This window comes from Papilio machaon, chromosome 14 (assembly GCF_912999745.1).
Source record: "Papilio machaon chromosome 14, ilPapMach1.1, whole genome shotgun sequence".
Taxonomy (NCBI): domain Eukaryota; kingdom Metazoa; phylum Arthropoda; class Insecta; order Lepidoptera; family Papilionidae; genus Papilio; species Papilio machaon.
This window is the reverse complement of record NC_059999.1, coordinates 8,003,138-8,027,984: the sequence shown is the minus strand read 5'-3', so window position 1 is coordinate 8,027,984 and position 24,847 is coordinate 8,003,138. Positions and strand designations below refer to the sequence as shown.

The 24,847-nt window shown below is 40.8% G+C and overlaps 1 protein-coding gene across 2 annotated transcripts in view; it reads left to right on the top strand.

Annotated features, from left to right (window-relative positions):
- LOC106708409 (visual system homeobox 2) overlaps window positions 1-24,847 on the top strand; it is a 77,979-nt gene that overhangs the window by 1,485 nt on the left and 51,647 nt on the right. For both annotated transcript variants that reach the window (XM_045680932.1, XM_045680933.1), the window contains exon 2: window positions 22,981-23,034. In XM_045680932.1, the coding sequence (XP_045536888.1) occupies window positions 22,981-23,034 (54 nt within the window). The remainder of the gene's footprint in view (window positions 1-22,980; window positions 23,035-24,847) is intronic.

The following is a 24,847-nucleotide window of genomic DNA, read 5'->3' as shown; positions in this document are numbered from 1 at the left end:
TAGTTTTATATATGGAAGCATATAAATTAAATTAAAGCAACTAACTTTAGGTAAGTTTGAACTTATTTTAAATATATTAATTCCTCAACATTTACTTAACTTGGTCTTGATTAAGTTATTTATTTAAACTTTCTTTTGGAACTGAAATAACAAAGTGAAACTGTCATAAATATTAATTTGTAGAAGATAATTAATATTACTTAAGTTAGTTAAATTGATCTGGTCCTAATATTCTGTAACATTTTCAATTTGATTGTAAAACAAAATTCATTGAAATTTTTAATTCATAAGTCAAGTCACAATAATAACCGTATAATTTTATTGCTTTATAAACGATTAAAAAACAACTTCAAATTAAAAATATTTAAAAAGGAATACACAGTAATAAAGAGACATAATGTGAGGAAACATTTAGCTACGTCGCGCCGCACTCAGCCGTCGGCGGCGACACTCCGCGCGATCTTACTCTGGAACAAATTCAACGATATATTGTACACATTTATACATTAAAAATTTATTTTAACAGCATAACATTATAAGTACTATTAAACCTTATTTCCTTTTATAATCATAAAATATCAAAACAGCGCAAACTTGAGGCTAAAAGATGTGACCAGAAAATAAAGTGAATGTCTCGTCACAACGTATTCCAATAAGAATTTTCTTGAACATGAAAATTATTCAAAGCTTATAAGAAAATTACCTAATTTTTTTGTTCTTTCTTCTAAAACAACTATTCTTTTAATTTCGTGTTGGCAAACGATCTTCGTCTACTTGAATTCGCCAAAATAGCGTAGCAATCGTTGCCCACAGACATCTGCAATCTTTTGCAGGCTCTTATTTAGATAGGCACTTTATGATGGTGTTAAAAACTTTCTACTACGAGTATAATCTAGCTTACATTACTATACTTTTGTTGAATTAATTTGCTACACTCCTGAAATTGCTAAAAAAATATTAAAACAAGAAAATTTCAATATAATAATTATAAACCACATGGAAAAATTATACAAATTATATAAGATATATATTGCAGTTCCAGGAAATAGAAAACACGTTCATAAAATAAGATACATACATTGTTGTAATAAGAAATAAAAAAACTTAGTGTAATACTCCAAAAATACAGTGAAATACGTGTTTTAACACTTTGACCGCCACTGATTTATATAATGGACGTCAACGTGGTTATAAAATAGTATGTTTTACCCTTATCATTAAATATGCATCACCAAAGCTGGTGTGATGATATTTCACATAATCAATATTTCTGGCTATGTCTAATATCACACAACAGATATATGTTTAAGCTTAAATGTACCTGAAACAATAATTAATTTATTAACAGTAACGCTCTCAGACTTTCTGCACCACCTTTGATAGAAATACTAGACAATAAAACGGATCATAATCTAAGCTTCTATCCATATAAAAATGAAAATCAGTATCTTTATGTTATACTAGCTGTTCCCGCGACTCCGTTCGCGCGGAATTAAAAAAACTTAATAAGTAGCTTATGTGTTATTCCAGACTATGTTCTACATCTGTGCCAAATTTCATCAAGATCCATTGAGCCGTTCTTGAGATACCTTCAAACAAACATCTATCCATCCATCTAGATATTCGCATATATAATATTAGTATTTTTTAATACTAAGAATACACAATTAAGAAAACACCATTATCTAATTTACATCTAGTTTATTGATTTCATTGTCGTGGCAATCGGTGTGGAGATATCATTATGTACCTCTATATTACCTACATATACCCTTAGTCTGACATTGTTTCTCAGTTTATCTAGGTATATGATACGCTAGATTCATTATTTTAAATTTTGTTGTACAGTTTCCGGACAACTTGTACCTCTTTATATGTGGACTATCTGTCGCCCGCGGCTCCGTCTGCGCGGAATAACAAAAAACTTTATTAGTTTCTTATGTGTTCTTGCAGACTATGTTCTACATTTATGCCAAATTTCATCAAGATCCCTTGAGCTACTCTGGAGATACCTTCAAAAAAACGTTCATCCACCCAAACTTTCGCATTTAAAATATTAATTAGTAAGATTAGATGATAGTTGGTAGAGATTGTAAAGTTATGGTTTGCATGAGATTACAACTCTTCTTTCTATTTTCTACATAGAACAATAATAGGCAAAAATGTAGGCTGCTGAATTAATATAGTATAATGTAAATTTCAAAATATCTAGCACAGCTCACCAATTTAGTAGATATATGATTACATTAAAATATACAGCAAACTGAGTAAAACTAAACTTTATAATCTTTTAAAAGAATCATTGGTAGACTTAATGTTCAAAATTCTCATTTTAAGCCCTATATAGTTTTTGGCTATATGTTAACATATTATAGGTCTCGACCAGCGAATGAACTAGCAATTTTTACTGTAGTTATCCACAAATCGGACAAACTGACTGATGTCTTTATAGTTTTTGGCATCTTCTAAAACAGACTAACGATTTTTGCTAAAATGCTTTTACCTAAGTATGTGTTTTGTTTTAAATAGTTTGATGTGCTAGTATTAGATGCTAATTTAAAATAATAACGAAGCCCGAACGTTGGAACAAAGGGGGTGGTAGGAGTGTAACAATGCGCGTGCGCCGCCCGCAGCGTATTGTTCCTCGCCCCCCGCCGTCCCCCGCACACCCATCTCGATCCGCCGACCCCAATGCACTCATGAAACTAGCCTACCAATAAATTAGTTCATCAACCAATAGTTTATTGAGTAAACTGCATTTTTTACGACGGATAAAGATTTTTAAAAATTAAAAGTTCTTTTGCTTTTGAATAACTAAACTTATTTATGAAGAAAACTTTGTAGTAGAGTAGGTATGTTCTGGAATTAAAGTGATAAATAAATGCTGCTGAAAATAACCTTAGCATTGTGAATACAATCGAATACCTGTTCGTTTTTTTTTTAATTTTGAGAAATACTCTCTTGTTCGCCCATAAATTGTAATATTACAAACTAAATGTGTTCGGTATAGTTGCGATGTGCTTACGTCGTGTTAATGCCCTTTTGAATTTCGCGGTTGACCAATACGGGTTTTATGTTGGTAGGTCGACTCATTTTTATTCTCCCGCACAAGCGGGTAGTTGGAAATCCCTCTCCGCTACGGACGGGCGCAGGGCCTGCGGGGGGCTTGTGCGGGGAAGGGGTGAGTCGACAGAGAACGCATCGAGTCAGCATAAAAAGAGGTCGGCAGTTGGATAGCTCATCGGACGTGTCTATTAATTAGCGTACAGGGTCGCTAAGTTTACGGTTCCGCGTTCGGTTCGGATAAGGACGCGTCTATAGGGCGCTTACGGGAAGCGGTGCATCGGGTGCATCAGGAGTGCAGCATTGCTGGCGCCTTTAGACTGTATGACTGTGACTTTTTTGACTCGACTGACACCGACAGAGTGACCAGGCACCTGCAGGCGGTGAACGGGGCATCGAGTAGGTGAGTGCCAGTTCATATAATTACAATATTTACGCCAGGCCTTGTGATACGTAGTTTAAGGCAGGTTGTGCCGCGGGACCCGAACCCGTCGTGTACGGCACAATTCGATGGTAGCAGAGCGTGGTTTGCCCTAAGCCGTGGTGGAGACCTAACATCACGGCGACCTGATGTCCGCTGCATAGCTCCAGACCACTGTTCCTCCGTATTTTTATTGTGAACAGGGGAAGATACAAGTCCCCGAGTGTTTGGCGAGTGCGAGCCGTTGCGGTTCCCACACAGCAGGAGATGATGCCTACCTCCACACTGACCGCACGCACGAGTTGACCGGCAGTGCGAGACAAGGTGGTCCCCCAAGCAGCAATAACACCAAAACCGTTGGCGAGCAATACCGCGCCGAGCTTGCCAACGTAGTTTCCGGAACTTGGGGCAACCCGTAACACCGTGTCCTGTATCCCGACAATAACTGCAGTGAACGTCCTGTGCCTGTCGTACCGCTGCGTTAAACATTCGTGGCCTATTACGCGCCCAAACCGGTGGACGGTGTTCGTTACCCGCGGGCCTCGCTCTAGGAGCAACTACGGGAGGCCCCGAAGGGGGAGGGGGAACATTCTCCGATCGACGACACTCATCCTCCAGGAATAAAATTAGGTTGTCAAAGCTGGGAAGATGAGTGGTGGAGTCCCCGCCGTATTCCAGTTCAAATCTATGTTGTAAATCGTATGGTAATTTGGAAAGAATTATGTGCAATAATAAAAACGACCAGGTGGACACAGGTAAATCCAAACCCTTGAGACCGTTGACCGCTATTAACAACGGGTTAAGAAGCCGTGTGCGCAACGACTGCGTAACCGAAATCCTAGGTAGGCCTAGGATAGCAGCAACGTGACTATCCGCTAATCGCCGAACATTCTGATACCTACGATTGAGTAAGTCACGGGCGATTTCATAATTACCGTCAACAAGACCTAAATGTTGGACAAGACCCTTGGCCTCTCCCGTTAACGACGCCAACAAATAGGCAAGCTTCTGAGCAGGGGTCAAATCCCTACGACTGTGAACAATGCTTTCAAATAAATTGTTAAAAGCAACCCACTGTTCCAAGTCACCGTTAAATTGTGGCAAATCGAGCAGCGGCAATCTACTCATGAGCGCTGATGACGCCTCCGACTCCGCAGTAACGCGCGCGTCAGCAGCGCTTGACCCCTTAAGGCAACCAACAGCCTGAATAATTTGATCAGCCAGGTCGTCGGCCTGATCAATGTCAGCATTAATCTTCGCCATGGCATCCGCTTCTAAACCTAACTCTAGAATGCCACGGTACGCCGCATATAGATCCGCCATTTGATCGTCTAGAACCTGATATCTAGCCATAAGGGCTTGCTCACGGTCCGGCCTAGAAATATTCAAAACCGCTGAGCCGAGCCATCTCAGCACACCTGTTATCCTAGCGGTATATTTGCCGGCCATGATTAATAAAATGAAATTTCAAAAAAAAAAAAAAAAAAAAATCGAAGGTAGAAAATTATCGATGCTTCCAGAAACCGCTTACTACAAATGGTCGTTAAAGAAAAAAAAAAAAAATTTAAATGGTGGGTAGATAATTCTCGCCTTAACCAAATGTATGAAACCCGTTACAAAGAATTACCTAATAAAAAAAACAACCGTAATGAAAACCGACCAACTTAAATTATCGACGGTAACATAAAAACTACCAAACGAAAAAAAATACTAAATTAAATTATTAACCGTAATATAAAAAAAAAACCAAATTAAAAAATCACCAAATTATATTATGCACCGTAACATAAACTACAAAAAAAACCGTTACGTAAAAAAGCCCTAATTTAAATATGCTAGAAAAAACCGATTGAAATTACTAAATCAAAATATAAAAGTATAAGAAATCAATAAACGGAACCCTAATGGCCGATTAATATTACGTAGCAATCGTACAATAAAGAATTTAACGTAAACGACCCGATTAAAAACCTAATATTGTACGACGTAATATGTTATAATATTCTGTATTCCGTTGTATTCCGTTATATTCTGTTATATTTCGCGCGAGAAGGAAGTTACAATATTTCGCCAAGCAATGTAAATACGTACCCGAAAAACACGTAACCCGAATATAACCACGCGGTTATAACCTACGTGTTAACCTAACCACGCTCTGCTACCATCGAATTGTGCCGTACACGACGGGTTCGGGTCCCGCGGCACAACCTGCCTTAGACTACGTATCGCAATGGTTGGCGTAAATATTGAAAATATATGAACTGGCACTCACCTACTCGATGCCCCGTTCACCGCCTGCAGGTGCCTGGTTACTCTGTCGGTGTCAGTCGAGTCAAGTAAGTCACTGTCATACAGTCTAAAGGCGCCAGCAATGCTGCACTCCTGATGCACCCGATGCACCGCTTCCCGTAAGCGCCCTATAGACGCGTCCTTATCCGAACCGAACGCGGAACCGTAAACTTAGCGACCCTGTACGCTAATTAATAGACACGTCCGATGTGCTATCCAACTGCCGACCACTTTTTTTGCTGACTCGATGCGTTCTCTGTCGACTCACCCCTTCCCCGCACAAGCCCCCCGCAGGCCCTGCGCCCGTCCGTAGCGGAGAGGGATTTCCAACTACCCGCTTGTGCGGGAGAATAAAAATGAGTCGACCTACCAACATAAAACCCGTATTGGTCAACCGCGAAATTCAAAAGGGCATTAACACGACGTAAGCACATCGCAACTATACCGAACAAAATGACTGCTCATATCCTATTAATATATCTTCAACTTACGATTTCTTTTCGCTGTCAGTCTCTATTTAAAATTTCACCATAATTAATAATTCTTGTTCATTACTTTTCCACCACTCTGTCAGATCTGTCAATCAAAAATCAATCAGCTTATAAAGTGCACCTTTATTATTGATAGTTGTATAATTCGTGCGTAGGTAATCTTCCAAATAAGTATGTTGATCTAATTGTATAAATAAAACAGCCGTATGTAATAATATCAGTAGCATCTTTATAATAGAGAGCGAAGTAAAAATTATATGTACTAAAATTCTGCTTAATGTTTTTGTAGATCTTTTTAATTGCACATTATTATTGCAAATTGTTCTGGTGTAGGAGAAATATACGTGCTTACTGTGCCCTTGTTAACTAAGCGCTTTGGTGCTCGAAAAGGCATGTTTGTCATGATGACTTCTTGTAAATTAAATACGTAAGTGTGATTGCAGCTGTGTAGGAATCTAAGCTAAGAGTTGATTAAGATGCATCTTGATTAGGTGCGCGGCCGAAACAATAACTTCTCAAGTCGATACAGCGCACTATTGACATCCTTGAAACATCACTGTGAATGGTAAATCTCTTCTAAATATTAAAGCAACTTACGAACAATCATGACTGATGTATAACACATACTTAGAAATGAATTAGAAAACACGTATTTAGGCAGCTGTAATCAAAAGCCTCCGGCCGAGTGCCGTAAATGGGGGAAGCAAAAAATCCATAATGGAATAATAAAGAGGCGAGGCGAGGAGAGCCGGGGGGGGGGGGGGGTACGTAAGCACACGTCAAACATAATCAGCGACACCTCACAAAGTGGTTCACAAAACATGGCTTTGTACTGCTGAGTAAAGACAAGACAGTCGGAGGCTCGAGGCCGACACCTCGCCGAATGGTGCTTTGTGCGCGCACAATGCGGCACAAAGCGGCATTCGAGCGCGGCCCCGTAGTGGATAAAAGGTTAGCTGATATCCGCACAGCCTGGCAGCGGTCATTTGCTTACAAACCATTTCGGTTCTCATAATGCTCGTCCCGGCGAGGCCGCGGCTGGGACGCGGTTTGTCTCCGCATTATGCGGCGTCCTTACCAACTGTATTGATCAGTTGTCAGTGGTCGCTGTGAAGGACGTATCAACCTTGATTGCGTAACAGGCTGTGTATGGTACTTAATCAATATTTGAATACTTAATTGGTAGATATATTTTCAATTAGGAAACGTAGACATTTAAAGCTATCGAACATAATGTTCGTAATATATAACTACTATTATATAATAATTCCTAGGTTCTATGAAACGTTTCTCGGGTTATTGCTTATTGTTACTAAAACTTTAATAAGCTTTTATTTAGTTATTTATATTCTATTCACAACATAAACACGTCGATTTAGCGGCCGGTAGCCACCAAAACATTGGCGGTACATTTGCGAACCCCCGGCCTCCCGCTTCCCGGGGAGGTTGTACTGTGCCCGGGCCCGTATCGATCCCTCGGGAATGTCGGCCAGGGAACATATTAGTCGAGTGCAAGATTATCACGCCTGCCGACCCCCTCCCCGTCCCATACACTCCTGTCCCCTATCACCTGGTTCTAAGTTGATATGAAATCAATTATCAAACGTGCAATAAATATCTTATATTTGATTTTTTAAATTTAATGAAAGTTATAAGTAGTGGTGTCCGTGGCCCTCAGAGGGTTTGCTGACTTGTATGATCCCAACAAGAAGGCTGGAGACAACGATTTAAACTTTTGTGCTTTTAACTTCACTATTTTCTTAAAAAGGTGAAAAAGAAGAATTAACTTATTTTTCAAATTTAATGTATACCTATATATAACATATGATATCAATGTAGGTAGTAATAAAGGTTTATTTTAAGCACAGTATGTTCCTAAACCACGGACCACAAAAGGTTTAAAAATATTTTTCGTCATATTCAGACTTCGGCTTTTGCAACGCATGCACTGTTCACCTAGATAGATTACATTCAATTGCAGCATTTTAGAAATCGAATTAAGACATTTGTACACAGTCTTAAAAAAATTACATTTTGACGTTTCTCTATTGACTTGAAGGGTTCATAAAGTGCACGCTTGTTTCGCACAAAAAACGCGAATTTGATTTAGAAAACTCCGAATTTAAATTTTAAATCAGAACTTCACAGCTACTTTAGCATACTGGTTTTTGCGTAAACTATAGTGGCTAGTAACAGCTCTGCCAATGCGTGCTGGACGCCCGGCTTAACCCAAAAGGGTTGTCCCGTATTGGTTCGTAACCGTTCTCCGCTCAGGCACGCACACACGCACGCCGCACGTGTACACACACGCACACACGCGCACGCACACACACGCGCGCGACCATGTTAACCCTTCGCCGTGGAACCAGTTTGTTGTGCGACGGATCAATCCATAAGCGATGGCGATTGATGTTAATAATTTGTTTTTTTTTTCTGAATTTACTTTCACATTTATTTTTCATCATTATTCGTTTTTAATTACGAGTATAGCAGTTTTCTTACTTTTTGTTTTTTATAGGTTTTTTCTAATTTCAATGGAGTTCATAAAAACAAGAAAATATGCCAACTTTGAATATTTATAAAATATAAAGCTCAGGTATGTCTTGTTAATGTAAAACTTTATCTGATTTATTTTGCGACCATGTCATAGCTCGTATCGAAAGAATGTGTACACTAACTATAGTTCCTAGTTACTAACTCAGTTCAGAGTTCAGCGCGCCGCCACCCGTCGCCCGTGCCTTGGGTCGATTGTATCGCGCCTCGCGGCTCGCGGGGAGTGTTTTCGCGTAGGTGTGAAGCGCAGGGATATTAGCCGTGCTCGTTATGCGAACGAGAAAACAACTGCTCGGTGCTGTATGACGTACGAATGGTGCGGAGATGAGGAATTACCGGCAGCTCTCCCGCGCCCGCCGCGCCGCCGCCGCCGCTGCAGCGAGACGCGCATTGTTCGCGGGCAAGGAGCGTGAGATCGATTGCGCGAGCACCGCCGCGGCAACTATTGTGCTCTGACACCTCACCTTTGTCCTCGCCATCGCCATCGCCCCATCATCTACCTGGTCTTAATCGCGCTTAGAGTTTTAAGTTAATTCGAATCGGCCTTGATTCGAAGAACGGCCCAGTCTCGTCGGCTCCGAGTCAGCGATGCTACGAGGCCTTAACCCGGGCCCGTAGCGGCAGCGCGGCTCCGAAAGTCTCGCGTGTGCAAATTGTCTCGCCATCTTCAAAAGGAAAAGATTTGTTCTGCAATTAGTCGCGTCGCCCGCTGTCAGCGGTGCGAGAGCGAGGGGGCGGCAGGTGGCGCGGGGAGGCGCGGGTGGCGCGGTGAGAGCGCTCGGCTCGACACCTCCGCACAAAGCGACAGCCGCCACTAATAGCTAGTTTCCCGAGACTAGGTGTCGCCGCGCGGCCGTGCTCGCCGCACGACCTACATATATTTAATTACCCGTCTCGTCATTGTCACCTCCTCACACCTGGCCGCTCGCTCGTTAGCGACGGCTGATGGTTCTTACTGGTTACTTCTATCTACTGGTTACAAACAGTATCCTGAACCAATCTAACGGATCTAATTTCTATAATTTCATTTCAAAACATTACGATGGCGTAAACGATAGGTAATTTTCCTTGGCCTACGACTTCACAACTTGGATAAACGTTGGTAAAGTTCGCATTCGCTCATCTAAATTAACATCAACAAATACATAGGTACTAATTGAAATTAAGTAAGTATGTACTTTGGTCTTGAGGAACGTGAGGGTTGTCAAAAGCGTCACTTTTCCGTGACACTACGAAGGTTTTGTCCATCGCCCCTCGCCCCTCGCCCCGCGCCACCCGTCCGGTCAGCTTTCATTTGTTAATTAACGAAAAAACAAAATGAGAAAAAATCACACGAAATAACAAACAAATGGAATAGTATTTTTTCTAGTTATCGAATGAACAAACGCTGTTTACGCCAAAATAAATTCCAATCGCAACGTGTCGGCGCGCATTAGAGCTGAAATTCGTTTGCTCGCAACGACCACTTCCCTAGTCTCTAATTAGCCTGAAAACGAAACTATTTTACCAGCGACAGAATTGCAATTTTAAAGCATTCGTAGTAGAGTTCATATTGCAGTGCGCGGCACGGTAACAATAATAGAGGACACTCGACCTCACGGAGGCGCGAGATTTCCCGCGGAATCAGTTTTTTTTTTTAAAGTAGTGTAACTGCGGTAGGAAACATCGGAATATCTGTAGTAGGGCTCGGTCCGCTCTACTCTACACCTTGTCGCCGCATCTCTCCGCTTTACGACTTGTTGTTTTGTTTCTCAACATTTAGACATTCCAGTTAGAATCTCTAGTGTTCCGATTAGAAAAAATATTATTGATATATTCTCTGATCTCAAAACTACTGATCCGATTTCAAATATTGTTACATAGGCAGTTCTTTTATGCAAGGAATATCTTGCTTTAAACAATATTTTTTACTGAAGCTGAGCAAAGTTGGATCGAGTACTTAATTAAAATGATATATGTTTTTATGCAAGCGGTACAACAACAATGTTTTTATTGTCTGCGAAAGATGTAGGTACATACGGACATACATATCATGATTTTCAAGTAACAAAAATGTTCTCTTAACTTGTAACAAACGATTGGTCGGTGTCGGGACCGCGTCGGCAAACAAGGAACGTTTCAATTTAATCATTCCCGAGCCATTACGTAAGAACTCTAATAAAACTTAGCTTTTTGGCAACGGCTCAGTTCATCAAATGGCGCTCCTCTGCCAGAGGGCGAGCCTCCCGCACCCTCCCGCACCCTCCCGCACCCTCCTGCGACTTCCACCATTATCATAATGCTCCCGGCTGAATATAAATTGGGCGCTTATTTACAATGACGTATTTAATGTTACCGTTATGGAAATTTTATGAAGGAGATATTATATATTTATTTGTATGTGTCGCAGTTGAGAAGCGCCTTGTAACTGGCAGATAACACATTACCTATATATTATGTTATTTATTAGTTGGCTATCTCTTTTATTGTGGGTTTCTAAGACCAAAATATCTGTATAAAACATATCTTTGTAATTGACAAATCAGAGATGACAAAATGTTTTAAACGGGGATTTTGATCTCAGAAACCCACTTTTAGTAATTATAAGTAATGTCGGATGAATGTTGTAACATAAAAGTACCTACTTGTGAGTTTGCCTTCACTTTTGCCGGGACGAGTTTCATGTTAAAACTTTACTTCACATTTTTACACATAGGTAATCAATAAATTAGGTTTGCACATGAGTTTCGATAGAAAAATAGTAGTCTACATAATTCTTTAATGCAATTTTATATTAATACTAGTTGTCGCCCGCTACTCCGTCCACGCGGAATTTAAAAAAAAAACTTGATAAGTAGACTATGTGTTCTTCCAAACGATGTTTTACATCTGTGCCAAATTTTATCAAGTTCCGTTGAGACGTTCTGGAGATACCTTCGAATCCATTCATCCATCTAAACATTCGCATTTCAAAGTAGGTATGGTATAACTTTGTGGGAACTAATGTCATACAAACAGCACATTTCCTGCACAGTTTCGCGCCGCTTTTTATTTGCACCATTTAACTTGTATTAGCTCAATTCATACGCTGGATATTTTTCGTTGTTAAGAAGCTTCGGTTGTGTGGCGGGATTGGGAAAGGTGGAGGGGTTGTCGGATGTTGGACAATGCGTAGAAGAGGCGTGTGTTGTCGAGTAGCGCGGGGTCGAAGACGCAGGCTCGAGCCGAAGCGAGGTGCCCATTGGTTTTGTTCGAGTCTCGTCGTGCCGAGTGCGTAATGACGCGCCCTGAGGATGTAGGGCGGCAGTAATTGCGGCCGCTGAAGGTTCGCACAGCCCTCACCTCGCCTCGCCTCGACCGCCACATGGCACTAAATGTTTGCTGCCCCACTCGACCTCTTTCGATAGCGGAAATGTCAATTGGCATATTATTTCATGATCAACCTATGAATATTTAGTGTTCGTAACAAACGGGATTCTTACCACGAATAAGTTGTTGAACTTACGAACAGTACATAAGTAAAAATCACAAAAGTTTATAGCTTGAATATATGTTATGCATTACACTACGCTCATTTTTTACTAAACAACAAAAATTTATTATAAACAGAAACGCATTGCAAAATTGAGATGAACGGAAATCATTCTCCTGATTACAGCGGCTCAAAGCGTCGTCGTCCCAGCGGCGGCGGCGGCGGCGGCGGTGCGGCTCGTTGACGTAGCCGAGGCTTGCAGACGCCTGAAAGAAAGATGTTCTTTCAGGTTATATTCAGGCTCTCGGGGCGGGAGGCTAGGGGTGGCCAGGTGGCCCGGGTGTGAGGTGGGAGGCGGGAAGCCGTAGCCTCTCATTGTTAATTAACCTGCAGAGGCGACACGTCTTCCCGCCCGCTGGCCCTTTGCCGGCCCTCAGCGACGTTCTTGTCCAACTCTCACAAATTAAAACATTACCTTACAATAAGGATTGTCTTAATAATTATGCCATAATTCAATTGATTGCAAAAACGTTCTGATTAACATAACCAAGACCCAGAAGTTCATTAGATAATTATCATTCAAACGAACAGAACTAATATTGTCACACGAGAAACAGTATTAATTACTGTAAGTTTATATTTAAATAATAAGTAGAGTAATTGCTCTTATGTTTTCTATTGCTATAATTGTCTATTTTGTTTACTAATTGCTCTATTGCTATAATTGTCTTATGCTCTAACTTGATTCTCTTACTAAATATTAAAAATGCGAAAGTTTAGATGGATGGATGTTTGTTTGACGGTATCTCCGGAACAGCTTAACGGATCTTGATGAAGTTTGGCACAGATGTAAAACATAGTTTGGAAGAACACATAGGCTACTTATATAGTTTTTTTTTATTCCGTGCGAACAGGGTCATGGGTCAAGCACCAAATAAAGCCGAGTTCTACAAATTTTAAAAGGTTGTTTTCGTAGTAATACTTTAATTACAACACTAGACGTCTATTTCACCTCACAAGCTGTCAACTGGTCATGTAAGCTTCGGATATTTACAACATTAGATGAAAGTGACACCTCTCTCTCTCTCTCTCCCTAAAAGATCGTTCACATTGCAACAGAAGAGAACTTGTGAATCAGTGAAATTGCTCGAGTCCCAAAGTCTCATGTCTTGTGCGTGTTAAAAAATAAAAAACGATGCGATGCGTGCGAACTGCGAACGCGAGGACAAAAGACGAAGACAAAGGGATAGAAACCGGCCTCGCCTCAGCTCGCCTCACAGCTCGCAGTGTCCGCTCCTGTACAGAGATTAGGTCACGTACACTTAATTCTTATGCACATTATCTGAAACACAAACGATGAAATTTGATGGTATTTTTTATTGAATTCCTATGTTTGTATTCTGTGTGAAGTTTGTGTATGTCTTCCTGCTACGAGCGCGCGGCGACTCGGTGGCGACTCCGTAAAGTAATTAGTCGTAAGATGAACGCAGGGCACGGGTCCCGTGCGGCAGATAATTGAGCGCGCCCGGCCTCATTCCATTAGCCCCGGTAATTCGCCAAATGTTTAGAGTTCCTCACTAAATTGGAGGGAAAAGAACCGCTTTACTGTGCCGTTTTACAATCTTCAACCCGTTAAAGTAATAAAGCAATTGATTGTATTACAGCTATTTCACCACCCCCCTTCCCCCACCCCCGCCGTGCAACGTCTTGATTAATTTAAATAAGTTAATTAATTTATTTAGGCAATTACTGTGACAAAATTATTGTTTCAGTAAATCTAAAATAATAAGCTTTTAATAGTGAACGGGAATGAAGTGGAATCACAAAATAAACTTGAGAATAAAACGTAAACATAAAATTAAAGACGACATTATTATTTGTGTCCAACAGAGATTACCCACCTGGGGCATTGTCTAGAAGTTTACATCGTGTTGGATAATGTTAATGTTAATTTTATACAGCGCATGTGAATTTTTAATGTTAAGTCAATTTTACGTAATCGAAGTCGGATGGAATCCGTGAGGTGCATTTAATGAGACCGTTTTGTGTTCACGTGTCATTCTCGGAGTAGGTAGCACTCCTTGAGGAAATCTACCGAGGTTAAAGAATAATTGTAGCCCAAAATTGCGTTTAATTCGAAGTACGAAAAGCGAACGTATTGACAAGCTGGAAGGTCTAAGTTCGCTCGCAGCGACTCGGCCGGCTCTGCTTAACTAGGTTGAAGGTACTCGGCGTGGCGGGATGTATCACTTTGTTTAGAGGACATCAAAGCTCGTCGCCGCCGGCTGAATGCCAATTGGTTTTTTTTATCGTTTTCTCGAGGCGCGAGATGTCACCCCCGCCCGCGCGCTCCGCCTCCCCCTAGAACACCCCCTGCCTCACCACCCACAATCCTCATCCCCTGCTAATGCAGTATATTAACCAGTGTATTTACTTCGTGATGCAAGAAACTTGATAGCATTTTTGTTATTATTGGCTTTTATTTAATTAGAAAATTGGTACTTTTCATTTACTATTTAAACAATGTTTAAAGAGTTACCTCAAAAATGTATCAAACAGAAAAATATTAAATTGCCAACTTTGACGTCTAAGCCTAATAACAAGACAAAAGACGAAGCAAGATGTGGGGCAGATGCCGCCCCCTGCCCCCTGCCTTCTGCCTCCTGCCCCCTGCCCGACGACCTGACGACTTCTTTTGCCAGTAATCTTGCAATCTCCTTTAATTTTCCCACTCTGTTGTTCTATCTAATAATGCACCGACACCAATCTGCAAGTTGTTGTTGCTGCTTTGTTTTGTATACATTTTTCATTTCATGTCATTTACTCAATAACAAAGTAAATCGAAACGGTAACATAGTATCGTAGGCCACACGGGCACTCCGGCCCCGACCTCGACCCCGACCCCGCACCGCACCGCTCCGCTCTGTCTACGCACACGCGTCTTGTTTATGTAAACTGTATAAAGTGCTCTCGATAGCATCGCCGCGCTCTAACCAAACCAAATTAGACCAAGAACAATCTAGTTCCCTCCTCCGGAAGTGCTGGCGGCGCGGCGCGTGCAGCGGCCGCGCACTCGCCCGCCCGCGCTTGCCGGACAAGTTTCATACACCGTCGCAACGCTCGTCGTTGCAGTTTCACATTTATCTGCATACATTAGGAGACTAATTTGACTAATTTCGCTTACGTCCCGAGTAGCGACGATGCTCGCAGCGTGCACCCGTGTTGTCGCGCTCGCAGGAAACGGGTAGGTCGCAGTAAACGGGTTTCGTGCGATCTTTCCACCAGTCAAGCGGGAACCGCGGCGCGTGAGCGCGGGGGGCGCTGCCGGGCAGGCGGGGCGCAGAGGGGGCTCGCGGGGAGCGCGGCGGCTCAGGGCGAGTGGGCGCACAGCCTCGTGTGCCCTAGTGCTCACTTCACACGTAGTACAAAGAGCCCTAACTGCCTGCTATTAACACTGCTCGACCCCCCCCCCCCCGCCGCAACCCCCTGCCGACGCTAGTGATGTGTCCGCGGCGCACTCACACATCCATATTATTATTTTAATGTCGTCGTGAAAAAAAAAAATTTTCGTGCCAGTAATTGGTTTCAATATTTAGTTGTCGTTACGTCCAATTACAGAATTCCAATAAGACATCTCATTTTTACTGTGTCGAGCTGAAAACGAATTGTAATTGTCACATTTTAACATAGTTTACGTAAAGATATTTTAGCATTCAAAGGTAAATCCAATATCGCTAAGCTCAACATTGTCCTTAACAGTTGCAGTAGATATGTACGTATTTGTAAGTGACCACGAGCAGCCGTGATGATCATCCACCGTTTAACAATTCAAATGTTCAACGTAAATAGGTACAAAATGACGATAAAATTTTATATATCAACTAGCTGTCGCCCGCGACTCCGTCCGCGCGCAGTTAAAAAAAATGAAAGATAGATGTTTGCAGATTGTCAGACCTACTGAATATGCTCACAAAATTTCATGAGAATCGGTCAAGCCGTTTCGGAGGAGTACGGTGACGAAAACTGTGACACGAGAATTTTATATAGGTATATTAGAAGTGCGGTCTACCTACACAACACTTTTCCGTCTCAGGTCTTTATAATTAGTTATTAGTTCAAGAATCAAAGAAGATTGCTTTTTTATTGCTCGTTCTACGTATTAATATAGTACAAGATATCGGCAGTAACTAAATTACCTATTGTATACGTAGTATTATCATAATATGTTCGGACATCTCGGCCAGGAGGCAGCGCCGCTGTCTGCAGGCGAGAGGTGCGCCACGAGCGGGAGTGCTAGAGGGGGTGAGGGGGGGGGGGGACCAGTGTCACTAGTTTACATTTATAATTGAGTACGTTAATTGAAAATCGCATCACTAAGGCGCGCTGCCCGCGGCTTCTTTCTCAACGAACACACAACGAAAATAGCACTCTACGATACCAGAGATAGGCTTCAAAATTCACTAAAACGACTCATCTCTAGAACTTTGAAGAGAGTTGAACTCTAAGTAGTCATAAATAAAGAAGATATTTGTACACGTTCGCTCTCCGACAATGATTCGGGCATAAAGTACCCAAGGCCTCGGTGAGACGACGAGCCCTGCAGCTTTTGTCAGATCGGCGAACCGTCGAATTATTGCCCTAAATTGTGTGTTTTAACGAAGTGGAAAAATATTTGTCAGTGGCGCGCCCTGGCCGTGACCGCCGTACGCCGAGAAACGTACAGAAATTGTCAGTACCTAGGGTAACAAGGTAACAGCATCGCCATCCAGCCCCGCACCACACCACACTATCAATACAGATCTAACTATGTATATAAACAAGCACCTAACTCTTAAGCCATTTGACTTAAATTCTTTATCAATTATCTCCTCATAATATCAGAGAAACATTTCAACCACTCTAATACATATATAAACTGTGTTAATGGTATTTATGTAAATCATATTTAGATGGCGCTGTCTTTGTGCAGTCTGCCCCAACTCCGACTGGCAGATGTGCTCAGGTGCGCGCAAATCGAAACGACAAGGATCCAAATTACAATATGTAATGCAAGCGCATTAGTCGCGGCGGGTCCTCAAAGCGCGCCTATGTCGTCGCCAACCCTAGCATTGTGTTACATTATGCATCCGTCACCTTGTTGTGACAGCGGACACACCACGCCCGCCTCAGCCCACCTCAGCATGCCGCGACCCGCCGCCACGTACCCACGCCGCGCCGTGTGTAACGTTACGTGACACTTCCGAAGCGCCCTCTGTGACGCCTTGCACCACTCTTTACAACTGAATTAGCGAATGAATGGGATTATTCTTACCGTAGCTTCGCTTTGTCGCCATTGTGCGGCCGCGACACTGACGCGCTGTGATAATTGTAACAATATCTCAATAGCTGAGAACAGACACACAATTATACACAGAATCGCAGACGCTTAGGTATACTTGTCGGAATATTGTTTACGAAAAATAACGCATTTTCTTTTTCATTAGGTGATGGGTAATTTTAACCAAATGAAGTGAAAGTTTTCACGTAGCACTTTAAAGCTACATATTTAACACTTATTACAGCTTCTAAGTAAGCGACTGCGACATCCATCTAATATTCTAGTCGATTCTCGTTTCATATACTTATGACTTACAATTAGGTGCCGATGAAAAGTACAATTTCAGAATTCAATCAGCGCGTGTTGGCTTTACAATAGCGAGGTCGCTGTGTCGAGGAATTTCTTTTCTGTTAGGAAGTAAAGCGGAGGCGCGCGGCGGTGGGCAGGCGGGCGGCGGACAGGCGGCAAGCAGGCGGCGAGAGGCGACCGCAATAAAATTTCAATTGCCCCGCGCGGAACGGGTGTCTCGAATTATAAGAGATCTTTTGTTAACGGATTAGCCGCGAAATGCGGAGGGCGAGCCAGTAATTGAAATAGCACCGAGCATTAGAGTTTAGCAGCAGCCGGGTAAGCGAGACCCTTCTCTCGCGGCAAACCGACAGGCAGTATATGCCGAGCGGGGGTCAGGGTTCATCGGGCGCGGCGGTGCAGCGCGCATTCCTCGCGGATTACGAGCAGGCCCGAGCCAGGTTCAATTAACCAACCCTCGGCTGCCGATTGGATATTAATTTATTGCCTTAGTGCGTGCCCATGTTAGTTTCGAAATGTAGAGTATGTAATGTGTAATGACTAGTGATTGTCATTAATGTAAGTTAGCTAATGATTGAGGTAGAATGGTCTTCCAGGTGTTTATCTGTTGTCAGCTCTACCTACGTCTGTTTCTAAATGAAGCCCGCAGCTTCACGATTCGAAAGTTAATCAATAAAATAATCAGCGACATTAAAAACCCGACGACGCGGGCCGTCACTCGTCAGTGCCGATATCAAGGCGCCCGGCTCTCTCGGCTCTATTAATTAAGCAACTGAAATCCAATACGAAGCGACCGACTGACGACTCAATTAAGTCGCTCTTTTGTGTGAAAGCAAACCGGGGGTGCGGGGTGCGCGGGGGGTCGCAGCTGACGCCGGACGGATAGCCGTCACTAACAACATAACTTTTAATATTACATTGCGTTTACATCAAAGGACAAAAATATTAATTGATCCGATGTTGTAGCGTCGCCGCCGTCACGTCGAGTCCACTGCGACTAATCAGTCATTATAATTATTCTACTGTTAATTTTAATTATCTTGATCAGGTCGCAGTACAAATATTTTATTCGGATTTATAAATAATTAACGAATACTGAATTAATTAACAAAAACATTGCCTTACAAAAAAAAATCGTTTTACAAAGAAAATGCCTGCCTATCTGAAATTTAAGATGACAAAACCGAATAGTGCGGACTGCGGGGCGAGCGTAGCGTGTTGTTGTTTACGTCGCGGCTGTCTCGGAGGCTCTGGGGAGGGCCCTCCTGCCTCGAGGGCCCTCGCGCCTATCGAGAGGGCTAGCGGCCGACAAAGCCTTTATCCGCACTTTCGCACCGCTCGGCTGAGGCTTCAGTTTTGTATCGATGGGCTAATAGCGCACTCCAAGCGCCAACTACTGCAATATGTTAATAACTGCACCTTTGACTGGCCCACTCCACCTCACTCTAGCCCACTGGGTGCTGCTGATGAGCTGGTGACGTCATGCATCGGCAACATACACGCTAATACACTATGTTTATATATTACTTTGTAGCACCTTCATCTAGAGAGTATGTTGACATTGGCACTTCTTTTTTTGTAGTGTTACAAACATAGTAGAGTAGGTATTAAGTTCAAAGCTTCCTCATTTGAAGAAGCTATTCGATGAAGTTACAAGTTCTTGTAGTAGATAGCAATGTATTGCAGAATTATTTTTTAAACACCAATGTATCTTCAAAAAAACTTAGACATTGTTTCAAATACATTTTAACTTAAACATACGTCAACCATTTTATACCGTGACCGCAAAACCCGGCGCGGATTTTTGACAAATGGTTATTGAAACAATAATATGCGCAGGCTTACGATCTTTACCAATGAATAATAAAGTAGGTAATTATACCGAAAGTATTGTGGTGATATATATTTATAGTGAAACATATAACCACGTTAACGCCAGTAATATCAATCAGCGGCGGTGAAAGTGTTAAAACACGTGTTTAACTAAACAGTGTCTAACAGTATTTTCTGGAGTAATACAGAATGTGTTTTTAATTAAAATTTTATTTGATTAATGCAACAAATTCACCATCGAATTGTCAAAAGTCAAAATTGAACTTACTCGTATAGAACAAAATAATTTTTATAAGGGTAATGGAACTAGATAAAGATTTGGTACATATTTATTGTTGGCCTAGAGAGGAGAGAACAAGTCATTGAGCTCACACCACATGGTGATGTTAGTGCAGACAAGCAGCGCTATTTGTTTACCTCTATTTGTATTATTTGCCTTTTAAAGCGACTACTTGACGTTTTTTTACATACTTCGGAGCGATCAAAATATTAGCAAAAAGAGGATTAAAAATAAAACGTTTGCAAGTTTAAAAAGTATTTGTTTACAAATTGTATTTTAAAGTTATTATAAAAGAGGATATCTGGTTGAAAATTATATCATTCGTGACAAAAATGCTTGTCTAAAAGTATAAAAATTGTCTTATTTTTACAAGCTTTTTGATGAGGATAATTTATAGTTATAATAATACTAGCTGTCGTCTGCGACTTCGTCCACGCGAAATTAAAGAAAAAACTTAATAAGTAGCCTATGTGTTCTACCAGACTACGTCTGTCTTAAATTTTATCAAGATTCATTTGGCCGTTCCGGAGATACCTTCAAACAAACATCCATCCATCTACACATTCGCATTTATAATAATAGTAAGATTTAATAACCACACGTTAGTACTCTAATTAACGAAGTAGTCAATATATTATAATCTTGTGTTAAGATTTCTATTCAACAGTTAACGGGTTATGGTCTTTTTATCCACACAACAATAAGTATATCGACTATCGATGCGCAGGAGTCGCTAAGTCGATAACACACTTGAAGCGTCGAGTGAACCAATATGGGCAAAGTGGGCCTATGTGGGGCAAAAGTGGGTAAAGAGGGCTAATGTGGGCACAATGGGATGACACGGGACAATGGGGGGACGGAGCGGCCCAGGGCGTAATCCTCCATATTGTGCTCCGAAAAGCAGCACGCTGTGCGGAGTTTTTTACTTCAAACTAGAATGTTACACAACGTGCTAAGTATGTAGCTTAAAGTTTTCTTGTATGTTATGTTGCGACTTACTAAGACGTTGCTATTCAACCTTTAAATCATTAGCAATCATACAATACATAATTTAACATTAGCTGTCTATAAAAACTCACCTTTTGTCTATTGATGATGTCGTTAAAGTGACTGACATCTGAAAGCGAATGGTACGCCTACCACATTAAATAGACAGGATAAAAGATAATATTCAACATTTAATATATGTATATTAAACAAAAAGAACTTCACAAAAACTCTTTACAATAATAGTTAATTATTAAGTTACTGCATAACATTTTTATGCAACGTGTGACATTGATTCGTTATAAAGCGTCTAAATATTGATGCGTCTCTCATTGCCATTCACACAGGCGCATTTTTACAAAACTTATCTCAATTGAAATTGACATGTAATTAGACAAAGATAACTCATACTTAAGTAGTTGAACAAATATTGTATAGAAGTGTTTTATGAATGAAGATGATCGGCACACCTGTCCCATCGCGACCGGCCCGTGTCCGTGGTGGGCAGCGGGCGAACTGGGGCGCGCGGGTATGGTCGCACGCTTCGTTTCGCACATTTACCCACCCGCAACTCGGCACATAATTGAGGAAGTCTTTACGCCACCATTGTATATTTTTTGCCGCTTAATATTGTTAAATTTCTACGACAATTGTGAACGGGTGTTTGAAGCGATAATAGAGTGCGTGGGTCGCCATACCTCGGCGCGTTCTGAATGCCCGCTCTGTGCGCGCATTGTCTATGCCTCGCGAAATTCGATTTAGTCTGTGGCGATTCGATTACAGCGCGCTATTTTTGTTGTCCCTATTGGTTTTTGTCTAATCCCTTGAAATCCGATAGGCTTAAGAAAAGCTTCGCCTTACAATTAAATCGAGAACAATCTATCGGTGACTCGCTTCTCTTTTGACGTCAATATTTTTTTTAATTGCTTTGTTCTAGCTCGAATTATAAAGGGTGATTACAAAATAAAATGACGTCCTTATTAAAAGGCGTAATTTTTTTAATACAAGTACTCATATGATGTGAGGAGAAACAAACAAAGTTACAATGCTTTCAACTGTATCGTACCTACTTTAGTTTCTAGTTAACTTAGCTTCCTTGAAAATCTTCTCAAATCACAAGAACATCTTATTTGATTCACGACTGTTTAAAAAACAACAGAACCTCGAACCAATGATTTCAAATTGCTCAGTTACTTAGAAAAAACTTTAAATGATACAGCGGAAAGGCAAACATCTTAGGAGGTAGGGAGATAAATATTGTAGAAGACCACAGTCAGAGAACGGCAAAGAAGCGATCCTTGTCCTATCGACATCGATAGCCTAATCCTGAAATCCTCTCAGATTAGAGTTAGTAAAATCAGATAGCAATTGCCCTTTTTATGCACACACAATTGAATACAATTAAATACGTGCAATGCGAATTTCCTTTTTCGACAGATATAAGAGACGACATTTTGTTCTCATTGTCGCATTTTTTGTCAGTACCTATTGTGATTGTGCTGGGTACTCCGCTTTGTTGTGACACTGCCACTGCCACTTAACTCTACTGTAGCTAATGTTACAATAAACAGTAACGACTTAACGTAAAACGTAAACGTAAAACACATTATTAAAGCATTTCATTTTAAATCTTGATGTAAAACTGATTGTCTTCTTGTTAAACATGATAATTTCATTGTTACTGAAAAACTTTATGGAGTTATTTTGAATTTAACTCACAACTTTTGTGGACAACACTCTGTGTTCAAGCTACTCAACAGCGCACTGACGGTAATGAACGCCTGGACGCAGTGTCCACATAAAAATGTCTCGTTTCGTCGGATTAGTTAATTCTCTCTGCGCGCACCCCGCACACCCCGCGCACCCCACACCCCGCACCCCGCACCCCGCACCCCGCCCTCACTAAATCCCCGCGCCACTTTCAATTGGAATTCCTCGCCGCTCTTAATTGTTTGTTGCTCAATTAATGTAATTCTTCGTCCGCAGGTTTCCCGCAGATCAAGGGCCCCTACAGCCCGACGGCGCAGCCCCACTTGACAGGTCAGTACCTGACACGATGTAATTTTTATAATTATCTACTCGACGCCGCCGCCCGCCGCCTCCGCTACCTCCGCCGATTGCCAACAACACAACATTATGTGTGATTAAACACGTGCTCCCCCCCAACCCTCCCCCCCAAACCCCTCGCCGCACACCAAGACTCTAACAACAATTTTGTTTAATATTCACAATGTAACAACTGTTAAGTTCCATTTGTCAAGTGGCGATATCGCTCGCAGCTTCACACTCCCTCGTGAAACTCAACACTCTTATTCTTAACTTGCAACTTTGTTGGAACGAAGTCTTGCTGCTGATAAACTCTACCTATCTCTGGGTTTCGAGTGCAGTAGCAATTGTATTGATAGACAACGTAAAAATATGCCATTTGCCGCTTAAATAAATATATTTAATTACAAATGGATTCCCAATTTATTTCAGTTATTTTCTAAGAAAAGAAGTAAAACAATAATGCGATCATTGTTCGGAATGTACATAAAATACCTACCGTGGATATTTTAAAAACGGTTAATGTTTTAAAAACTCTGGTATTCTTGTACTATGATTTCAATAGAATTTGTAGTAGGCAATGAATAAGAACTTAAAAGATATATAGCTTGCACTTGTGGACACTTTATTTACTAATAATGATCGCTGAATATACTGGCCAATAAGTTAGTCAAAGCTGGCAGTTTTTTTTAAGAGTAACTTTAAAAGATTTGGAACAAATTGATTTTTAATTGATAACCAGTTTTAAGAATATTTGTGTGGTATTTAAACTATGTATTAATTAAATTAACTAGCTGTGTTGTAGTTGTGTAATAGTTTTTCTAGGCCAAGTTCTATCTACATCCATGCCAAACTTCATGGAGATCAGTTGAACCGTTTTGGAGATACCTTTTAATAAACATCCGTCCATCCATCCATAAAAACATTACTAAGATTAACTTGATATAGTATGTATAGACTTAAAATAAAGTTAATTTTGTACGCTGGAGTAGCATTGATGAATTATTTTTGTGTAGAGTTAAATTAAGCATTAATTATTAAGTTAGTTAATTGACTAGTGTCTCGACATATTCTTGAGAGCCAGCTGTCTACTGTAGCAGATCAAGGCTCGCGAGTATACGGCAAGACACTACAGATTGTCTCAGTGGCACAAATTAAATTTATCTTAAACCTTATTCAATGTCTAATTTACTTTTTTTATCAGGCGTGAAGTTGATCATTAAAATTGAGTTATTTGATATGTTGTTATTTGTAACTTTATCTTCTCAAGAAAACATTTTTTTATGCTTCAATCAATCTCTTTGTAATGAAGTTATACAAACAATATAATCATTTTTGCGATCTTTGTAAAATTTAAATGTTTTAACTATTCTTTACTTTATTTTTATATACAAACTAGTTGTCCCCCGCGACTTCGTCAGCGCAGAATAAAAATAGCCTAAGTTACTCTCACAAATATCAGTTATCTTCCAGTAAAAGTCCAGTAAAAACATGAATCTATGGACAAAAAAAGACAAGACATAAACTGGTTTTTCGTTATAAGTTACGTTAATGTGCACAAAATATAATTATTTTTTATCATACATAGATTTTTTTATTTAATATTTACGTCCGCTGTTTTTTTATTAACGCGGTTCAATAGAAGAGTATACTTCTACCAACATGTTTAATAAGGTATGTAATATTTCTCTTGCTTAATCCAATACTCTGTTTTGTGAATCATATAGCAATTAATTTTGGTAAAACAGCTCAAAAAATTAAAGATACAAACAGCAAATTCGCAATGGATTAGAGTTAATACCTCTAG